Genomic DNA, 21,823 nt, shown 5'->3' on the forward strand with positions numbered 1-21,823 from the left:
AGAATTTATTTGAGCTTTATGAAGAATACAGTCCAAATTATTGTAAGTGCTTCTTTTGCATTACACTGAATTTCTCTCCACTTAGTTGGCATGATCCAAAACTCATTAAAATCAACAGGAAATCTGCCATTGACTTCAACAGGCATTAGATCGGGACAGTGGGATCTATCACTGTATTCACCCTAGCTGAGATCAGTCTTGTTCAGATACCATAATACTTAGATTTAAAACCTGTCCTAGCTCCTAAGCACCTTACTGACCTGGAGCCCATACAGCTGGATGGGAGTCAGTTGGCTCACTTGCTCAAGGAAACGTGGGAGGGGAATTACCGGAAGAAATTGATCTTTTTGAACAACTAAGACTGCTTTTAAATTAAAATTTGCATACATTTGTGATGCAATATTGACAGAGTGTGGGGCCCAGCAGTGAAGGGATTATAAACAATAGGTCAGCTTTTAAAAGACACTGGTAAGGACAGAGTCCAGGACACAGCACTACACTACACCAGCACTTTAAAATTGCGGGCCAAGCTTTTGAGGCACAGAGATGACCCAACTTGGATATATTGCCATTCTGGTATTATGGGCGTGCTCCACTGCATTAGGTAAGATGTTAAGATATGAACAAAATATAGACTCATCAAAAGATCACGTAAAGGTACAGAGATAACTAGAAGGAAAAGATTTTTAGCACATACCACCACCTAGGCCTATTGGGGTAGGAAAAGTGGATGGTGACTTGGTAGTACGACTGAGGGACAAGGTAAAGCAGTGATGCTGCTTCAAGGGCAGAGCCTGTTTTGAAGATGCTAATGGAGTAACTGTCACTTTGTCTGTGTAACAGCTATACAGAAAATTCTTCCTCTCCAAATTTAGCTGTTAGCTAGTTTATACCAGCTGAATACGCCAGAAATGCACAATTCTTTGCATCATTGCTGTCCCTTTTCCATAATATTTCACAGAGATTAAGCATCACTAAGTTATTGGTGATATAGTCTTGACATGCTCATCTCACCCACTTCCACCAACCACAGGTTGAGTTCTAGTCTTCAGAGCTGGGTGAAATCATTCAACCAAAACTGCTTTCAGTGAAAAATGCAGATTCAGCAACTCTGCAACATTTCACAAATTTGTGTTGATTTTGCCAAATTGTTTCAGTAAAAAAATAAATAAATAAAAAACCTTTAAAAAGTCTCAAAAAAATTAAATAATTTCTTGGGACTTTTTTTGGGTTACAATTTTTGATTCTAAAAAAAAGAAGGCCTTGTTTCAAAATTCTTACATTTTATTTTAAAAAATAAAAAAAAGTGTTCCACTATGCTCAGAATTTAAATGAAACATTTTGTTCAACCCAAAACAATTTTGGGGGTATTTTTATTGGCTGCAAATTTTGGGGGGGGACGGGACATTTTTAGCTCAATCCAACACATTTTTTGTCACCAAGATGAAAAATCCATTCTTTGCCTTAGCTCTAGCGTTCACACAGCAACTTCTCCGCTACCACAACCGTGTGTGCTTCTCCATATGTTCAGGCTGCCTAACCATATTTGCATTAGTGCATTTTGGGGAAATCGTGGCAGCAAGCAAGATTCATTAGCAATGGTGAGAGCTCAATTTAAAAAAAGTCATGTTATATAAACTGCTTTGCCTATTTGTGTGTCTTAATTAACTTTCACTAGTAATTCCACTGCTAGTTACCCATGGCAGTGTTTTCATTTTAAACCTTTACTAGGAGAGTTTTCATTTTGTTTCACCCAGAAGATGTTCCTCAGCTTTTCCAAATGGTTCCAACCAAGTTTAACTCCTTTTTCATTCTCTTTAAATGTATTATGCTGTGTTAGAAAATATCAGCAGAATATTCAACCAGAGATTTCAGAGTACATACAGAATGTCTGAGTTTATGCATTTGCTTTGCTTTCAGCTGTTTCATGTGGTAACATAGAAAATGGGAGGGTAAAGCCAGGTTCCTTCTTCCACAGAAGAAAAAGAACATTTGAATGTAATGCCGGGTATATAGCAGAAAATGACAACAACAGAATTGAGTGTACTTCTTCAGGATGGTCTCCTGTACCCAGATGCATTCGTAAGTGAGCTTTAAATAAGGTTAACTTCTTCTATATTGTCCTTCAAAGAGAGATACATTGCAGTTTTTAATAGTACTCGAGATGTACTGAAATACAGCCCATGTACAATGGGTAAGTATACTGCTGATTTACTTTCATTATATACACCAGTCTTGGAACAGAACAGTCACAAAGGGCACTCACCTCAGTCAACCCCCTTTTTCAGAATTCTCAGCAAAACACCAATGCCAAGTTCCCAGGAAGCAACTCTGCAACACGGATCAGCTGTAATTACAGAGATGAAGGTAGAGGGCAAACTCTCTTACTGTTTTCCACAGCTCCCCCACCAAATGAGCTGCATCACAAAAACGAAGAACAATATATGTAAAAAGTAAAAGTTTTGTTATCTGGCATGTTGGGAGAATGGGGGGTGCAAGTTAATCAAAAATTCCAGTTAACTAAGAGCTATAGTTACCCATGGAATACCAAATTTTAAAAGAATTAGAATACAATAAAATGGATAAAGTATAGTCGTAGTAGTACAGCACTGCAGAGAGCTTGGCTTCTTGAAGCACTTAGGTGTACACATTTAGGTGTAATGTTTTCTATACAGTAGGTTATCTTACGACACTATATATCACTATGGGCAGCGCATGGCCTACACTCAGATCAGATTTGCGATGTGACGGAGAGACTGCCAAGACTCATCAAGCCCTCGGATCGCTATCCCTTCCTGCTTCTCCACGTGGGCACCAATGATACTGCCAAGAATGACCTTGAGCGAATCACTGCGGACTACGTGGCTCTGGGAAGAAGGATAAAGGAGTTGGAGGTGCAAGTGGTGTTCTCGTCCATCCTCCCTGTGGAAGGAAAAGGCCTGGGTAGGGACCGTCGAATCGTGGAAGTCAACGAATGGCTATGCAGGTGGTGTCGGAGAGAAGGCTTTGGATTCTTTGACCATGGGATGGTGTTCCATGAAGGAGGAGTGCTGGGCAGAGACGGGCTCCATCTTACGAAGAGAGGGAAGAGCATCTTTGCCAGCAGGCTGGCTAACCTAGTGAGGAGGGCTTTAAACTAGGTTCACCGGGGGAAGGAGACCAAAGCCCTGAGGTAAGTGGGAAAGCGGGATACCGGGAGGAAGCACAGGCAGGAATGTCTGTGAGGGGAGGGCTCCTGCCTCATACTGGGAATGAGGGGCGATCAACAGGTTATCTCAAGTGCTTATATACGAATGCACAAAGCCTTGGAAACAAGCAGGGAGAACTGGAGGTCCTGGTGATGTCAAGGAACTATGATGTGATCGGAATAACAGAGACTTGGTGGGATAACTCACATGACTGGAGTACTGTCATGGATGGTTATAAACTGTTCAGGAAGGACAGGCAGGGCAGAAAAGGTGGGGGAGTAGCACTGTATGTAAGGGAGCAGTATGACTGCTCAGAGCTCCGGTACGAAACTGTAGAAAAACCTGAGTGTCTCTGGATTAAGTTTAGAAGTGTGTGCAACAAGAGTGATGTAGTGGTGGGAGTCTGCTATAGACCACCGGACCAGGGGGATGAGGTAGATGAGGCTTTCTTCCGGCAGCTCACGGAAGCTACTAGATCGCATGCCCTGATTCTCATGGGTGACTTTAATTTTCCTGATATCTGCTGGGAGAGCAATACAGCGGTGCATAGACAATCCAGGAAGATTTTGGAAAGTGTAGGGGACAATTTCCTGGCGCAAGTGCTAGAGGAGCCAACTGGGGGGGCGCTTTTCTTGACCTGCTGCTCACAAACCGGGTAGAATTAGTGGGGGAAGCAAAAGTGGATGGGAATCTAGGAGGCAGTGACCATGAGTTGGTTGAGTTCAGGATCCTGACGCAGGGAAGAAAGGTAAGCAGCAGGATACGGACCCTGGACTTCAGGAAAGCAGACTTCGACTCCCTCAGGGAACGGATGGCCAGGATCCCCTGGCGGACTAACTTGAAGGGGAAAGGAGTCCAGGAGAGCTGGCTGTATTTCAAGGAATCCCTGTTGAGGTTACAGGGACAAGCCATTCCAATGAGTCGAAAGAATAGTAAATATGGCAGGCGACCAGCTTGGCTTAATGGTGAAATCCTAGCGGATCTTAAACATAAAAAAGAAGCTCACAAGAAGTGGAAGGTTGGACATATGACCAGGGAAGAGTATAAAAATATTGCTCGGGCATGTAGGAATGATATCAGGAGGGCCAAATCGCACCTGGAGCTGCAGCTAGCCAGAGATGTTAAGAGTAACAAGAAGGGTTTCTTCAGGTATGTTGGCAACAAGAAGAAAGCCAAGGAAAGTGTGGGCCCCTTACTGAATGAGGGAGGCAACCTAGTGACAGAGGATGTGGAAAAAGCTAATGTACTCAATGCTTTTTTTGCCTCTGTTTTCACTAACAAGGTCAGCTCCCAGACTGCTGCGCTGGGCATCACAAAATGGGGAAGAGATGGCCAGCCCTCTGTGGAGATAGAGGTGGTTAGGGACTATTTAGAAAAGCTGGACGTGCACAAGTCCATGGGGCCGGACGAGTTGCATCCGAGAGTGCTGAAGGAATTGGCGGCTGTGATTGCAGAGCCATTGGCCATTATCTTTGAAAACTCGTGGCGAACCGGGGAAGTCCCGGATGACTGGAAAAAGGCTAATGTAGTGCCAATCTTTAAAAAAGGGAAGGAGGATGATCCTGGGAACTACAGGCCAGTCAGCCTCACCTCAGTCCCTGGAAAAATCATGGAGCAGGTCCTCAAGGAATCAATTCTGAAGCACTTAAAGGAGAGGAAAGTGATCAGGAACAGCCAGCATGGATTCACCAAGGGAAGGTCATGCCTGACTAATCTAATCGCCTTTTATGATGAGATTACTGGTTCTGTGGATGAAGGGAAAGCAGTGGATGTATTGTTTCTTGACTTTAGCAAAGCTTTTGACACGGTCTCCCACAGTATTCTTGTCAGCAAGTTAAGGAAGTATGGGCTGGATGAATGCACTATAAGGTGGGTAGAAAGCTGGCTAGATTGTCGGGCTCAAGGGGTAGTGATCAATGGCTCCATGTCTAGTTGGCAGCCGGTATCAAGTGGAGTGCCCCAAGGGTCGGTCCTGGGGCCGGTTTTGTTCAATATCTTCATAAATGATCTGGAGGATGGTGTGGATTGCACTCTCAGCAAATTTGCGGATGATACTAAACTGGGAGGAGTGGTAGATACGCTGGAGGGGAGGGATAGGATACAGAAGGACCTAGACAAATTGGAGGATTGGGCCAAAAGAAATCTGATGAGGTTCAATAAGGATAAGTGCAGGGTCCTGCACTTAGGATGGAAGAATCCAATGCACCGCTACAGACTAGGGACCGAATGGCTAGGCAGCAGTTCTGCGGAAAAGGACCTAGGGGTGACAGTGGATGAGAAGCTGGATATGAGTCAGCAGTGTGCCCTTGTTGCCAAGAAGGCCAATGGCATTTTGGGATGTATAAGTAGGGGCATAGCGAGCAGATCGAGGGACGTGATCGTTCCCCTCTATTCGACATTGGTGAGGCCTCATCTGGAGTACAGTGTCCAGTTTTGGGCCCCACACTTCAAGAAGGATGTGGATAAATTGGAGAGAGTCCAGCGAAGGGCAACAAAAATGATTAGGGGTCTAGAACACATGACTTATGAGGAGAGGCTGAGGGAGCTGGGATTGTTTAGCCTGCAGAAGAGAAAGAATGAGGGGGGATTTGATAGCTGCTTTCAACTATCTGAAAGGGGGTTCCAAAGAGGATGGCTCTAGACTGTTCTCAATGGTAGCAGATGACAGAACGAGGAGTAATGGTCTCAAGTTGCAGTGGGGGAGGTTTAGATTGGATATTAGGAAAAACTTTTTCACTAAGAGGGTGGTGAAACACTGGAATGCGTTACCTAGGGAGGTGGTAGAATCTCCTTCCTTAGAGGTTTTTAAGGTCAGGCTTGACAAAGCCCTGGCTGGGATGATTTAACTGGGAATTGGTCCTGCTTCAAGCAGGGGGTTGGACTAGATGACCTTCTGGGGTCCCTTCCAACTCTGATATTCTATGATTCTATGATCACTAAAAATACACTTAATACTAAAACTATACTGAACATAATTTAATTTTTGATGATTCAGAAGGCACTTCAAGATCTTGCAGGGCCTCAGGGTCATCATTAACATCAATTATAATTGTAGATGTAGAGAAGATTGGGCTGAATCTGTAATGGCCCTATGATACACCCTGGAAGCTGCTTTTTGAATAACTGGCTGGTAACGGGGGACAGCAGCCAATGGGAGCTTCGGGGAAGGTACTCACAGGCGAGGGCAGTGCACGGAGTCCTCTGCACCCCCCTCCCCCAAAGCCTGCGGGGATGTGGTGCCCGCCCCTTCTGGGAGCGGTGCGGGGCCAGGGCAGGCAGGGAGCCTGCCCTGGCCCCAGTGCACGCTGATGCCACCCCAGAGCTGCTCAAGGTAAGCAGCGCTGGGCAGGAGGCCGCACCCAGAACCCTTCCTGGACCCCAACCCCCTGCCCTGAGGCCCCCACCCGCACTCCTCCCTGCACCCCTGCCCTGAGCCACCTCGTACACCTTGCACCCCTTCTCTACCCCAACCCTTTGTCCTGAGCCTCTTCCTGCACACCACACCCCCTCTGACACCCCATGCTCCCTCCCGCACCCCATCCTCCTGCCCTACATTCTTGGCCCTGCATGCAATTTCCTCACCCAGATGTGGCCCTCTGGCCAAAAAGTTTGCCGGCCCCGGCTTACAGCCTTGTCAGCAAATGGTGGATTCCACATCCATATGGAAGCATTCTCTGATACAGCAACTTCATAACAATTTCATAGCGTCAACCAGAACTCAAATTATCCATCCCACTTCTCCAAATTGTCACAACACCTGCTCCAGAGTGACCAAAACTGATACAGTAACGATAGCAGAAAATTATACACACTCAGTACATATATGATTCTTTGAATATCATTACACTTCACTTTGTACGACTTTCCATTACATTTACACTGTTATGCCATACAGTTTCTTAACTAGTTTTGTCACCTTTTAGGGATAATGCAATATATGTGTACACTGATAATATCACAAACACAGTCTAAAAGAAAAATTAGGACTGCACAAAAATTAGCCAAAAACATGTTCAAAATTAGACAAAATAGTGCTATTATAAAAATAAAACTAATGTAGCACCTATATTTTGGTGAGTAGGTTGGCAGCAAGATACTGTAGAAGGGATTAAACAAAACAAAATATGGAATGAAATTTTTCAAAGCCAGTGAGGGGATTTAGCTACATCATTCCCATTAATTTATGGGACGTTTCTATGGCTAAAATCCTGTCTAGATTTGAAAAATCTTAACCATAGATTTTAAATGAAAAAACAACATACTTCAGAGCACTATTGTCATTGTGTTTGCCTTTAAGTACTACAGGTAATGTGCAGCATTACCTCGTCTAGCATTATTGAACAGATTCAATCCTAATCCTTCAAAAAACTTGAGTAAATCAAGCAACTATTTTAGAGAAGAGAGCTCCTTCTCTGCACTTTATCAGTATTATTGTTTATTATTTGTATTGTAATAGCCCCACTCAGGTTCAGAGCTTGTTATGCTAGGCACTGTACAAACATATAGAAAGATAGTCTCCAGGAGCATTGCATAAACTCTAATAATTTAATGTACTTGGTAGTTACATTTGGATTCTCTTCCTGTTTTAAAAAGGAATTTGCTCATTAGTGAGAATTTTCAATTTGCCTTCACTTAGTCAAGCCAAAGTTACAAAACACAGATAATGTCCAGTTTATGCTGTATATTGCAACCATGTTCGTACTCAGTTTAGAGAACGACCATGTTTTAATCAAGGACCCTGAGAATAGGTGTATTTTAAGTGTCAACAGAGTTTTTGTCTGCTCATGTTTCCAGTACTTTCATATGAGCTATAATTAACTTTGAGTTTGTGTCAGTGACTTAATTAGATCTAGAGAATCTGGGGTAATGTTTTCAGAAACACCTATGTGAGTTAAAGCCTAAGTCCCAATTTCAAAGTGACTTCGACACCTCGGCTCCTAACTACCACTGAAAGCCAATGGGACTCTGGGTCCTGAGTGCGTAAGTCACTGTAGAAAGTCCAGGTGCTTTAAAAACAATTTTACCCTGTTCAAAAAATGCTTAAAGTTTTCAAAAAAAAATTTCATTGACATTTCAAAAATTTTCAAATAAACTTGTCATAAAAATCAAGTTTTTTCACAAAATATTTTGTGCTTTTTGAGAAAACAAAGGTCAAAAATTTATTTTTCTAAACTGACTAGCTCTACTAATAATGCATTGCTAACTATTATGGTAGTACAATATGTTGTATACAGTACACCATGAATTCCTGTATATTATCTGCAATAGTCTTTTTGGTTATGTTGCTCTGTTGTTGTTCAGCAATACAATGCGGAAGGATAGAAAATGGGAAAATAGTGGACAAAGTTGAAGAAAAAACAACCTTTCAATGTAATCATGGATATAAATCTGAAAATGGAATTAATGAAACTACCTGTACCTCTGAAGGCTGGTCTCCAGTACCTACATGTACTGGTAAGAAAGCTTTCATTTAAGATTAACTTCTGCTAGTTCTTTTTTCCCCTCAGACACATTGTGTTTATTTGATTATTAAAACACTTGATGGTTTTTCAATCAATCAGTTGTATAAATAATGTGGAGTGTAATGTGTTCTTAAAACAGATACCAAACTCTCAAGTTTGGTAATACAAAACCAGGTAAAATTTCTCACAGTACCTAAAATGAAGAAGAACCACAGTTTGAATCCTAAAAAAAAGAAGTGCCAGAACACACAATTTCAACAGCAAGAATCTCTTATAATAGTAATGTACGTTTTTATTGCACACCTGAAAGATGCTATATGTACGCACACCATATTCTTCATTGTCTACCCAAATACGATATCAGTTTGCTGCTTGTGCTGCCTCTTCAGGTATCTTTTTCAGTGATTTTGTGTCTTCCGCAGATTGATGCTTTGCAAGCCACTTCTTCACGTATGGACAAGCCAGGCCTTCGCACTCTTTGACACCCTTTTTCTGACAGCATTACATATTTATGAAGTAGACAATTTATCATTTGTCTTTTTGATAAACTGATGCTGGCAAAAAGCTGGAATTAGTAGGGTTGTGATACAGGATTTTTGAAAAAGCGCACTAATGAAAATTCCGATATTTTAGCATGAATAATCATTGGTTTACTTTACAATTATCAGAAATACCGGAATGCTATTCTGCCTCCTCCAAGGAAAGGGCTAGAATGGTGTTCTGGATCAACATGAGTGCTGAGGAGGACTTGCCTTTCTAAGCAATTATCCCAAACAGAGAGGCAGGAAGGCATTCTTCATACCGTAAAATATATCTGCTATTCATTCAGAGCTTGATCCTGTACTCAATGAAGTCAGTGTCAAAGCTCTCACTGACTGTAATGGTGCCAGATCCGGGCCTTAGAAATATAAGAAAATGTGGTGATGTGGAAAGCTTATAAGGAATATGACCCATATTCAAAGATAATGTTGTACAGTGGTGTAAATTAGATCACCATAGCCTAGCTTAAACTTGTATTTAGATCCCCTTCCACCTATTCTCATCACTTAATGATGTATCAACTTTAAGATCAAGATATTAATTACAAACAAACAATATTACTTCTTTTCTTATGTCAATTAACTGGAGCTTCTTCCTATGGATGTACGTCATCGAAAATAATGTTCTAACACAGAAAATGAGAGGAGCAGTGTTTCCGCAAGTCCGATCGAACATTCATGAAGTTCTCACATCAGACTTTTATTTTCATCAATTTTGATGATGGAAATATCCCCCATTAATTATTATTTGTTTTGTTCTAGCCACAAAGACCCCAGCCAAGATCAGAGCCTCATTGTGATTCTACAGCATTTAACATAAGAAATAATTTTTACCCCAAAGAACTTACCACATAAAATTGATGCAACACTGTTGCTTCAATTTGGTTCCCCCTCGACCCCCATCAGTAATAGATTAACACATGTGTGTGTTGCAGTTCAAGTGTGTCCACATCCACCTGACATCGATTTGGCAGAAATTGTCAGTGGGGAGAAAGCAGAATATCAGGAGGGTGATGTTGTTCACTACAGATGCTACCCAGGATACACTCTGGCGGGACCTGAAAGGATAACGTGCAGTGGAGAAAAATGGACACCTCCTCCAAAGTGCTTGGGTAGGATAATGTTTTGGTTCTTAATTCATTGGACTAAAGTAGGTAGGGAATAATGTCCCGCTCTTGTCTCATAGTATTATTTAATAATGGATACTATTCTATGAGTGGCTACTTAATGTTTCCAGCACTCCCATAGTTTCTGATCCTGCTCCCATACAATGCAATGGCAAAATTCCCATTGACTTCACTGGTATCAAAGGATCATGCTGAAGCATCATACACTATTTAATTTTAGATAGCGCTGAATACTGATCAGTGAACAGGACTATCTAATTGATAGATAGTAAATGGCAGATTATCTGGTATGGAAAGCGTAGATAACAGTATCCTATTGGCTTTGCTTAACAATACTTTATATTAGAATACCTTTCATACATTCTTTAACAATGGGAAGTTACTGTCCCCATTACAAGAATGGAGAAACTGGGGCAACGAAATTAAGGAACTTGCCAAGACCACACAGCAAATTAATAGTCGAGGTGGCACTAGAACATGGGAGTTGTGATTTACAGTTCCCTGATCTAACAACTTTTGAAAGTAGTCCACTTTTTCTTTGTTAAGCATCATTCATTCTCTGTGTGGTAAACAAAAAGGGAAGATGTCTCTAGTAGTATGGAATCTGCAGTACTGTGTTAACGTGGGAGGAGATAGCAACGCACAAAAAGTAGATAAAAAGTCTAACTCTTTTCTATTTAAAGCTCCATGTATTATCACAAGGCAACAACTGGAAACAAAAAAATTGCTTCTGTCCAATGGCCGAAGACGTACAGTATTGATTCAAAGTGACCAAACAATGGAATTTCTTTGTGGTGAACATTCTGACCTTAAAATCCCCTACTTCGTCAAGTGTGTAGATGGACACATGGATTTACCAACTTGTATATCTGGTAAATGTACTTAGTTCTATATCAGTTCTTTTCCTCAAATACATTTGAGCAATAAGGAAGGGAGCATACGTGTAGTGGGTTAATGTTGGTTCTGGGCACAGTTAAGCAAATCAGTCTTCCTTTCAGATTTATTTGGGACTTGGTAATTCAGGACTTCCTGAAAAAATCACCCTTTTCATGTTTCTATTTAATTAAGCAAATAGCTTTAAAAACTCTGGCACCAGCCAAGCTGGTCCAGTGAAACACTGACAAAGGTAAACGTGGGCAGAAAGCCCACTTCTTTCAAAAACATATGTTTCCTTTTACAGAGACAAAAAGCTTTATTTAATAGACAGAAGTAGGGGGAGAGTTTCAACATTAATTCAACAGTCCAGGTCTGAAACCCATAGAAAATGCCTTGGTCTTCTCTACCAGGGAGTAACCTACTTAAAGCGGAGTTTCAACCTGGACTTTCCCGACAATCCTTTCATTTGAAGGGTGGGAGGGTTTTGCCATACTTGAAAATAGCCAGGGATTTAGTATCCTAGAGCCTGAATATCTTAGGCTACCTGCCAGAGGCCAGGCTCATGTGCATGGTGTCCCATTCCTCACACAAGTTCGGTGTCAGGCAAGCAGGGTTCAGACTCATAACAACATACTTTGTTTACTATGGAAATTTAGCTCAAATGCAACATTTGACCTCCCGTGAGATCCTGATGTTTCATCCAAAGTTTCCATGTGTAAAGATGTGATTCACCCAAGCCCTGTAGGAGCTCAGATGGGATTATAGCCCAAGCGATCTGGGAACTACTTGTCTAGGACTGAATATAGCAAACCTTGCACCTTGGAACAGTGTAATTCCTTAATCACTTCTCATGCCTGCTCAAGGCCACCAAATACTGGAGAAAAACTTTTTGTGTGGTTACATGCATTTTTGTAAAACTGGCAGTTTAGGTAACTGCAAGGCAGGAAGGAATTTTCTGGTATCATCCTGGATCAATTAGATCAGCGAACTAAACCAGTCATGTAGATTATGTGCACAAAACTGAAAGGATTAAGAGTGCAGATTATGTTTATTAATGACCAATTCAATGCAGTTTATTCCATGATTTCCAAAATAAAGGAACTTATGACCATAGATGTTGTATAACTGTGTGTTAGAGTAGCATTTAGGACCTTGCTTAAATGTATACCAGTTTGATCTTGCCCCATAACTAAACTATTGATTTCAGTGAGAGCTGGATTAGGCCTGAAAAGCCAAAAAATTCAGAGCATTGTGACAGATGAATACAGTAACTCCTCACCTAACGTCCTTCCACTTACCGTTGTTTCAAAGTTAGGTCACTGCTCAATTAGGGAACATGCTCATTTAAAGTTGTGCAATGCTCCCTTATAACGTCGTTTGGCTGCCTGCTCTGTCCACTGCATGCAAGATTTTGTGGAAGAGCAGCAACTTTACAAAGGAGAATTGCACAAGGTCCTCTTCTCCACCTCCTTCCCAGCACTTCCCCCACGGCCAAACAGCTGTTTGGCGGTGGGGGAAGTGCTGGGAGGGAGGGGGAGGAACGGGGAAGGGCCGCATCTCCACTCCTCCTCCCTCCCAGAAAGTCCTAAGAGTCACCAAACAGTTGCTTGGCAGCGCTTAGGAGTTTGGGGGTTTTTAGGGCAGAGGGGGAAGAGGGGAGAAGCGGGGATGCAGCATACTCCAGAGAGGAGATGGGGTGGGAAGAGCAGGCCTGGAGTGGAGCGGGGACAGGAAGAGGTGAGCCTGGAGCATCCCCCAGCAAAGTCAGGGCCTGTTCTTCTCTGGGTAAGCTGCCACTGCTCCTGCGAAGGTGCTTCCTAGCGTCCTTGCCTGCAGCGGGCTGTGCCTGTGTGGGGTAAGCCAGGGGCACTTCCCAACCACAGTACAGCACAGTACTGTACAGTATATAATGCCTTTTGTCTGCCCCAAAACAATTCCCATGGAACCTAACCCTCACCCGCATTTACATTAAATCTTATGGGAAAATTGGATTCATTTAACATAGTTTCACTTAAAGTTGCATTTTTCAGGAACATAACTACAATGTTAAGTGGGGAGTTACTGTACTGGTGCCATCAGCATGCTACATATAGAATAGCAAAGCCAAAAACATTTGTATCTGTACAAAATCATAACTACAGATATTTTCATTTAGGAACTGGGGAAAAGTGTGGCCGTCCACCTACTATTGAGAACGGAGACATAACTACTTTATCGCTAAAGGAGTATGCATTTGGCTCTTCTGTAGAATACAGATGCCAGCATTATTATATAATAGAAGGAGAAAGGAAATCATACTGTTACAATGGAATCTGGACAAATGAACCAGTTTGTTTAGGTAAGAAAAATATTCAGGAGTAAAAAGTTTTTAATTTATAACTAATTTAATTTTATAAACCATGATCTCCTAGCTACTATTTTGTCATTTCTTTTTCATGAAGCTGAAATTTATTTTCAAAGCTGTCATTGCATTGACTTTTTTTTAAAAAAAACTAAGTGACATGTAGATTTAACAGCATAGTTAACTAGAGTTGGTCAAAGTCTGGGAAAATATTTCTATGAAAATGTTTACAAATTTATCTCCCCACTTTTCCATTTAAAATGTTTCAATGGTAATTTTCAAACTAGCTTTATGATTAACAAATCAGCTAAAAAGGAAAGGACAGAGTGAAGTTAATTGGATTAAACCATATTTGCTCCTACCTACGGCAAAGAGCCAGAACATTGTATAGCCAAATATCCAGCATGAAGGAGTCCTGCTGCCATTCTAACCAGACTAACATTCCCATCTGACTATCTGGTAGTTGATGTGATGGTTCTAGCAGGATGATGAAGCAAGCTTAAAAGAATAAAAATGTATTTTTAAATACACTTGTGAGAATGTGCCATCCCCTCATAACTAAGGGTGGGAAAAAGGAGTTTAGAACATTGACAAACTGGAAGGAATGAAGATGTAGCAAGAAGCAGCCAGTTACAAAATGACCACTTTAGGTTATGCCAAATGAAAAAGACTAGTCCTCGGAACAGTACGTTGGGGGAAAAAGTTCCTATAAGAAGCCAAATTCATACCAGCAGAGTTAATAAGGATCAGGATATCATGAAGGAATGGGCTATTGCTCTGTTTACATGCTGCCTCCATAGCCAGTGGTGTATTACAATCATAGTGCTGCAGGTGGAGTAAACTGTAGCTACAAAGTTTTCAGCAGCTCCATGTGTGATACTTCCCACCAGTGAGAAAAAATTGTTGATTTCCCCTCATAGTGGGAGTAGGAATGGGGAAGAAAGAACTTACTTGCCACAAATCTGAGAAGTAAGAGGGCCTGGGGATACCCAAGGTAGCTGGCATGCTACCGGAGCCAGTAGGGACAAGGGTATTGATGGGAATCAGGGGCCAGTGGGGACTGAAAGAGGGATTAGTGATGGTGGTTGGAGTGCAGGCGTGGAAGTCTAGCACAGCGGGGGTAGGAAGGCAAGGGTGGATCAGTGGGAGCTGGGAAGAGGGACAGGAAAAAGGGTGGTTGAGGATATAGAGGAACCTCTAGAATATAGCAACCCTGTCACCTTGGAGCAGTGTAATTCCCTATCACTTCTCAAGGCTGCCATGTACAGGAAAAAAGAAAAAAACAACATTTTTTGTGATTATCTGCATTTTTGTAAAACTGGCAGCTTCCCTCATTTTGCCCCTTTCCCAAAACCATCCCTCGTATGCCCCTCCCTGTCACCACCACCTCCGTCTCCCTGTGGATTCCACATGACTCTGTCCAACAGAGGGGCCACCTAAATTACCTCAAATTAGGCATCACAGCATCACTCACTACCTGGGAAGAGCACTTGTAGCTGCCTGCCCACAACCCAGTTGAATGGGCTTGACATCTCACAGGACACTGAACAGCTCCTGAATAAACTCTACCTACCTCAGAGCTTGGTTTAGTTAACACTTTTTCAAGTTTCAGAGTAACAGCCGTGTTAGTCTGTATTCGCAAAAAGAAAAGGAGTACTTGTGGCACCTTAGAGGCTAACCAATTTATTTGAGCATAAGCTTTCGTGAGCTACAGCTCACTTCATCGGATGCATACTGTGGAAAGTGTAGAAGATCTTTTATACACACAAAGTATGAAAAGATACCTCCCCCCACCCCACTCTCCTGCTGGCAATAGCTTATCTAAAGTGATCACTCTCCTTACAATGTGTATGATAATCAAGGTGGGCCATTTCCAGCACAAATCCAGGGTTTAACAAGAAGAAGCGGCTGTCCTATCTCGGGGCCTCTCCTTCTGCCCCTCCACCCCCACGAACATGATACAGTTCTGTGGTGACCTAGAACCCTATTTTCAACGTCTCCAACTCAAGGAATATTTCCAACATACCTCTGAACAACATACTAATCCACAGAGACCTCCCTACCAACACTACAAAAAGAAGGATTCTAGGTGGACTCCTCCAAAAGGTCCAAGCAGCAGACTGGACTTCTACATAGAGTGCTTCCGCTGACATGCCCGGGCTGAAATTGTGGAAAAGCAGCATCACTTGCCCCATAACCTCAGCCGTGCGGAACACAATGCCAGCCACAGCCTCAGAAACAACTCTGACATCATTATTAAAAAATGCTGACAAAGGAGGTGCTGTTGTCATCATGAATAGGTCAGAATATGAACAAGAGGCTGCTCGGCAGCTCTCCAACACCACTTTCTACAAGCCATTACCCTCTGATCCCACTGAGAGTTACCAAAAGAAACTACAGCATTTGCTCAAAAAACTCCCTGAAAAAGCACAAGATCAAATCCGCACAGACACACCCCTGGAACCCTGACCTGGGATATTCTATCTACTACCCAAGATCCATAAACCTGGAAATCCTGGGCGCCCCATCATCTCAGGCATTGGCACCCTGACAGCAGGATTGTCTGGCTATGTAGACTGCCTCCTCAGGCCCTACGCTACCAGCACTCCCAGCTACCTTTGAGACACCACTGACATCCTGAGGAAACTACAATCCATCGGTGATCTTCCTGATAACACCATCCTAGCCACCATGGATGTACAAGCCCTCTACACCAACATTCCACACAAAGATGGACTACAAGCCGTCAAGAACACTATCCCCGATAATGTCACGGCTAACCTGGTGGCTGAACTTTGTGACTTTGTCCTTACCCATAACTATTTTACATTTGGGGACAATGTATACCTTCAGATCAGCGGCACTGCTATGGGTACCCGCATGGCCCCACAGTATGCCAACATTTTTATGGCTGACTTAGAACAACGCTTCCTCAGCTCTCGTCCCCTAACACCCCTACTCTAATTGCGCTATATTGATAACATCTTAATCATCTGGACCCACAGAAAAGAAGCCCTTGAGGAATTCCACCATGATTTCAATAATTTCCATCCCACCATCAACCTCAGCCTGGTCCAGTCCACACAAGAGATCCACTTCCTGGACACTACAGTGCTAATAAACGATGGTCACATAAACACCACCCTATACCGGAAACCTACTGACCGCTATTCCTACCTACATGCCTCCAGCTTTCACCCTGACCACACCACACAATCCATTGTCTACAGCCAAGCTCTATGATACAACTGCATTTGCTCCAACCCCTCAGACAGAGACAAACACCTACAAGATCTCTATCAAGCATTCTTACAACTACAATACCCACCTGCGGAAGTGAAGAAACAGATTGATAGAGCCAGAAGAGTTCCCAGAAGTCACCTACTACAGGACAGACCTAACAAAGAAAATAACAGAACGCCACTAGCAGTCGCCTTCAGCCCCCAACTAAAACCCCTCCAACGCATTATTAAGGATCTACAACCTATCCTGAAGGACGACCCAACACTCTCACAAATCTTGGGAGACAGGCCAGTCCTTGCCTACAGACAGCCCCCCAACTTGAAGCAAATACTCACCAGCAACCACATACCACACAACAGAACCACTAACCCAGGAACCTATCCTTGCAACAAAGCCCGTTGCCAACTGTGCCCACATGTCTATTCAGGGGACACCATCACAGGGCCTAATAACATCAGCCACACTATCAGAGGCTCGTTCACCTGCACATCCACCAATGTGATATATGCCATCATGTGCCAGCCATGCCCCTCTGCCATGTACATTGATCAAACTGGACAGTCTCTACGTAAAAGAATAAATGGACACAAATCAGATGTCAAGAATTATAACATTCATAAACCAGTCAGAGAACACTTCAATCTCTCTGGTCACACGATTACAGACATGAAAGTTGCAATTCTTCAACAAAAAAACCTTCAAATCCAGACTCCAGCGAGAAACTGTTGAATTGGAATTCATTTGCAAATTGGATACAATTAACTTAGGCTTGAATAGAGACTGGGAGTGGCTAAGTCATTATGCAAGGTAACCTATTTCCCCTTGTTTTTTCCTAACACCCCCCCCCCCGACATTCTTGTTAAACCCTGGATTTGTGCTGGAAATGGCCCACCTTGATTATCATACACATTGTAAGGAGAGTGGTCACTTTAGATAAGCTATTACCAGCAGGAGAGTGGGTTTGTGTGGGGGGCAGAGGGTGAGAAAACCTGTATTTGTGCTGGTAATGGCCCAACTTGATTATCTCACACATTGTAAGGAGAGTGATCACTTTAGATAAGCTATTGCCAGCAGGAAATTGGGGTGGGGGGAGGTATTTTTTCATGCTTTGTGTGTATAAAAGATCTTCTACACTTTCCACAGTATGCATCCGATGAAGTGAGCTGTAGCTCACGGAAGCTTATGCTCAAATAAATTGGTTAGTCTCTAAGGTGCCACAAGTACTCCTTTTCTTTTCACTTTTTTCAAATACATTTTATTTGGAATAGTTCCTAATTTCTATTTTATGCTAGGCAAAGGCACTTAATTGTAGATAGAAAACATTCCATTAGTTTCATGCTTTTATTGTCTTACTGCTTCATCACTAAAAGGAATGCTGCACTCTTCTTGCAAATAGTCTAAAAACAGTGACATTACCCATTAAATTCAGATTCAGGTAACACTAATCATCTGTAGTAAGTGACTTTCAGAAAGTGGAAAAAACTGTTTGCTTTCTCCTAGGACTAAAGTTCCCTACTTGGAATCACATTTACATCACATATTGAAGCCAACGAGCTTCAATGAGAGTCACAGAGGGCACAATGGCCCTTAATTATTTTATCATGAGATCTCCTTCAATTTCACTATAGGATTTTTCCATTTGGATTTCTATAACATTCTAATAATATTTCTGTTGTTGTTACAGAGCCATGTGTTATCACACAAGAAGATATGAGATCACACAACATAGATCTGAAGTGGGCTTCAGCTCAAAAACTCTATGTGTCACATGGAGATTTTGTAGAGTTTAAGTGTAGATCCAGTTTATTGCCGAACTCTTCAAATAATTATAGAGTGCAGTGCAATGTGGGCCAAATACCTTATCCCCAATGCACTTAGAGATGGGTGAATGTAGGAGACTTCACCACATGTGAATGGCAAGTACTCTTTATTATTATGCTTATCAGTGGTCCCTCTGAAACAGATCCCCAGGGTTTTATCATTCAAACTAGAACTACAACCAGATAGCAGTCGCTCCAGGAATTGTATAATAGCAACAACTAATTCATGTTAACCAATGCTATAGCAACACTGTTGGGTGTGCACCTTTTTAGGAGTAATGCCTCCAGAAATAATCAGCCAAGATGGTAGAAGACATAAGCAATCCTCACAGAGATCAAACAAAAGAATATAAAATTCCAGAGGCCTTTTAGAATGAAAATTGGGGTTTGTGCTCTTTCTTGCTTCTTTATGTTGGCTAATGGCAGCCTAAAAGGTGGGATTTTTTTCTCCCCATCCTAGCGTATTGCACTAGAAATTGAGACCTAGTTTAGAATGAAAGACTAAGATGACTGGAGAATGAGCGTAATTGTGACATCACAAGAATAAAGAGTGAAAATTAAGCAAATAAGACAGGATGTGATTTTTAGTCAGATAGTTAAAAACAAAACACAAAGAATTACAGTTTAATTTCAGTTACCAAGATCTCATGCCCCTACAATTAAGTATGTTAGAGTGTACAATAAACATGCTCTGAGACCTCGCAGTGGTCCTCCGGCTAAACCAGGGAAGTCCATATGCCTGGTATTTCTAAAGTAGAAAAAAAAGCTATTCAAAAACTTTGTAAACAAGAAGAGTCCTTTCAGGCCTTCTTGCTACTTTATAAAGAAACAAAAGGGGGCATAACCTAATTTTTTTTTAAATTGCAGGTCACCTTTAAAGAACATGCTTTCTGTCCTCTCATACATTCACTGGTATCTTCTGAACCCTGCTTAGTTTCCAACAGTGATCTCCCATATTCCTCAGGAGGAATGATGGCCATTCTGAAATGGACCCCCTCCCCAATTTTATCAAACATTACCCACTTCTGTTGCTTGAGGCAGATTCTCACTTCACCAGAATTATATAAAACCCACTCATACTGCCACTGGCCCATCCACTTCAGGCTTCATATGCTACATACACCAAACCTGGCAAGCAAGAAAGCAAACAAACCTTACATGAGAGAATGCATTAAGCAGCTGTTCAAATGGTCAGAGTATCCTAGCTGCCAAATATACACTGAATTCACACTTACCTATGCCTTCCCAGTCAAGAAGCACAAATAGACCAAAATTGTCTCTCATCATACCTATATTGTGGTACCTAGTGGCTCAGGAAAATGATTCTTCTCTCTAAGAATAGAGCTTTAACAGAGTGAACAATAACTAGAGGACACATCTTGTAGACATTACTAAAGCTGTGTTGTCACTCTCATGACATTTTACGTTCTTAAAGCCCCAGCTCAAATGATAGATGAGAATCTCAACCTTCAGATCCAAAGCTGAATGTCCCTGGAGTTTAGATCTGAGGTTTTAGGCTTACGCTAATCTCTACCGAAAACAAATGGTTACAGGATGTACAGCAAATTCACAACTGTGAAGTGTACACTGCTTGATAAATCACAAACTCAATTATTAGAAATGGCTGTCACCTCTTTTATTCAGGTCCTACTATTGTTTCCTACATTATTATATTAATGAACAGTAATCATTTTATATATCTGTTAACCACCTATACAATATGGTGGGGAGGAAAGACTGGAATATGACATATGTTTGAGGACAACTCCAAATACATTGCATTCAATTAAATGATTTTCTCTCTCTGCTGTATTTCCTTCATTAACATTTCTCACTTTACAAAGCAATGCCTTGATCTCATCTGAAAAAAGGTTAGTAGAATAGGGCATATTGTCTATCAGCTTTTTTTTTTACATTAATTTTTTCATAAAAAATATATACTTCTCCCCCAAAATGGATTTTTCTTTAGAAAAACTGAATTTTTTGGCTGAAAACCTGTTTTTGACAATGTTGAAATTTTCTCATAGAACCCACCTATTGCTCACTGTTTTTCCCATCAACTCCATACTTGAGGTGCCATAATCTCTTTTGATAACCTATGCTTTCCTTTATAAATACAGCACTCAGAAAAGTGGTGCTGCAATACTGGACGGTTCTTATTAAGGAGATCACTTACAGAAAAGTCTCAGCAACAATTGCAGAAAGCTAGGATTTGGGGGAGGATAAGATAACAAAGGGAAGGCCACGGGAGCTTCTATAAAGTATTTTTAAACATTTTTATTCTAACACATTTAATGGATTTGTGGCAAAAATTCTAATTTCTTCAGATTTCCCCCAAATCTTAAGTGTTGGGTTCAAACCCCAGCTACATGATCTCCATGAACAGTTTAGGGGACAGTCCAATGCTCAAATGTTATGAGAAATCTTGCATAGAAAGTCTATGCATAGATGGTCTATGCATTATATTAAGGACAGTTCTAGGGAACTGAAAATGGTCTGAATTACCAAAAGAAGATCAATAGACAAAATAAAGCTTTTTGCATGACGACTTTTTATTTAAGGTTCATAAAACCAAAAAATATCCAGTGTAAATACATGTTTCTTAAGTTTTAAGTGGGCTACAAGGTCAAACACTTTGTCTTTAAAAATAGTTTAGTAACATTTTATTGGATTTCTAAATAAAATGTGGCCTGTCTCACATCCCTTGAAGCATCAGTGCTGTTGACGTCTTACCTATAAAAGCAAACATAGCTGCTGTTATTCTTTACAATATGAAGTTCACAGATCTTTGAGCACAGTTCTGTAGAAGGTGGAGAGAATAGTGTCAACAATGGCAAAGCAAAAGTCCACCAAAATGACATCTGACATGAATGTCAGTTCTTATGTATCTAACTTTAAATAAAATGATGCTACATCACACTTTGTTTTATTTATTCTTTATCTAGTATTCTATTAGGAATGGTTTTCCCGCAAATCCTATGTGATCATTTTATTTCCATTCTAACTGAGGCAGTTATATATAATGCTCCATAGTGCATGAAAAATGCGGCAGGGAGAGAAGCAGTAATTTGAGATCCATCACTGAAATAATCCTAATATGGAATACCTATAACCAGCAGTATAGCTCAACTCAGATGCCACATGCAGTTTTCATGAAGGTTCTGCTTGACCTGACCACTTGTCTAGTATTACAACAACCTGTCGCAACACAAGGAGTTTATTGTATG

The 21,823-nt window shown here is 41.5% G+C and overlaps 2 protein-coding genes across 4 annotated transcripts in view; one reads left to right on the top strand and one right to left on the bottom strand.

The window, feature by feature from the left end:
* The first annotated feature begins 477 nt into the window (after window positions 1-477).
* On the top strand, window positions 478-21,499 carry CFHR2 (complement factor H related 2). 3 transcript variants are annotated; one of them, XM_073356732.1, is made up of 7 exons: window positions 478-604; window positions 1,921-2,082; window positions 8,490-8,642; window positions 10,125-10,301; window positions 11,000-11,188; window positions 13,348-13,530; window positions 18,461-21,499. In XM_073356732.1, exons 1-7 carry the CDS (start codon window positions 547-549, stop codon window positions 18,652-18,654), a joined length of 1,116 nt encoding a protein of 371 aa, XP_073212833.1. In that variant the 5' UTR covers window positions 478-546; the 3' UTR covers window positions 18,655-21,499. The 3 variants fall into 3 exon arrangements, with proteins under 3 accessions (XP_073212833.1, XP_073212834.1, XP_073212835.1); XM_073356734.1 differs by lacking the exon at window positions 478-604 and adding an exon at window positions 2,289-2,367 and having other exon boundaries at window positions 1,936-2,082; XM_073356733.1 differs by lacking the exon at window positions 8,490-8,642.
* Window positions 21,183-21,823, bottom strand: part of LOC140915987 (coagulation factor XIII B chain) — a 46,172-nt gene continuing 45,531 nt past the window's right edge. The window contains exon 12 of the mRNA XM_073356731.1: window positions 21,183-21,329. Coding sequence (XP_073212832.1) covers window positions 21,326-21,329 — 4 coding nt within the window. The 3' untranslated portion in view covers window positions 21,183-21,325. The remainder of the gene's footprint in view (window positions 21,330-21,823) is intronic.

The sequence above is a fragment of the Lepidochelys kempii genome, chromosome 8, assembly GCF_965140285.1.
Source record: "Lepidochelys kempii isolate rLepKem1 chromosome 8, rLepKem1.hap1, whole genome shotgun sequence".
Taxonomy (NCBI): domain Eukaryota; kingdom Metazoa; phylum Chordata; order Testudines; family Cheloniidae; genus Lepidochelys; species Lepidochelys kempii.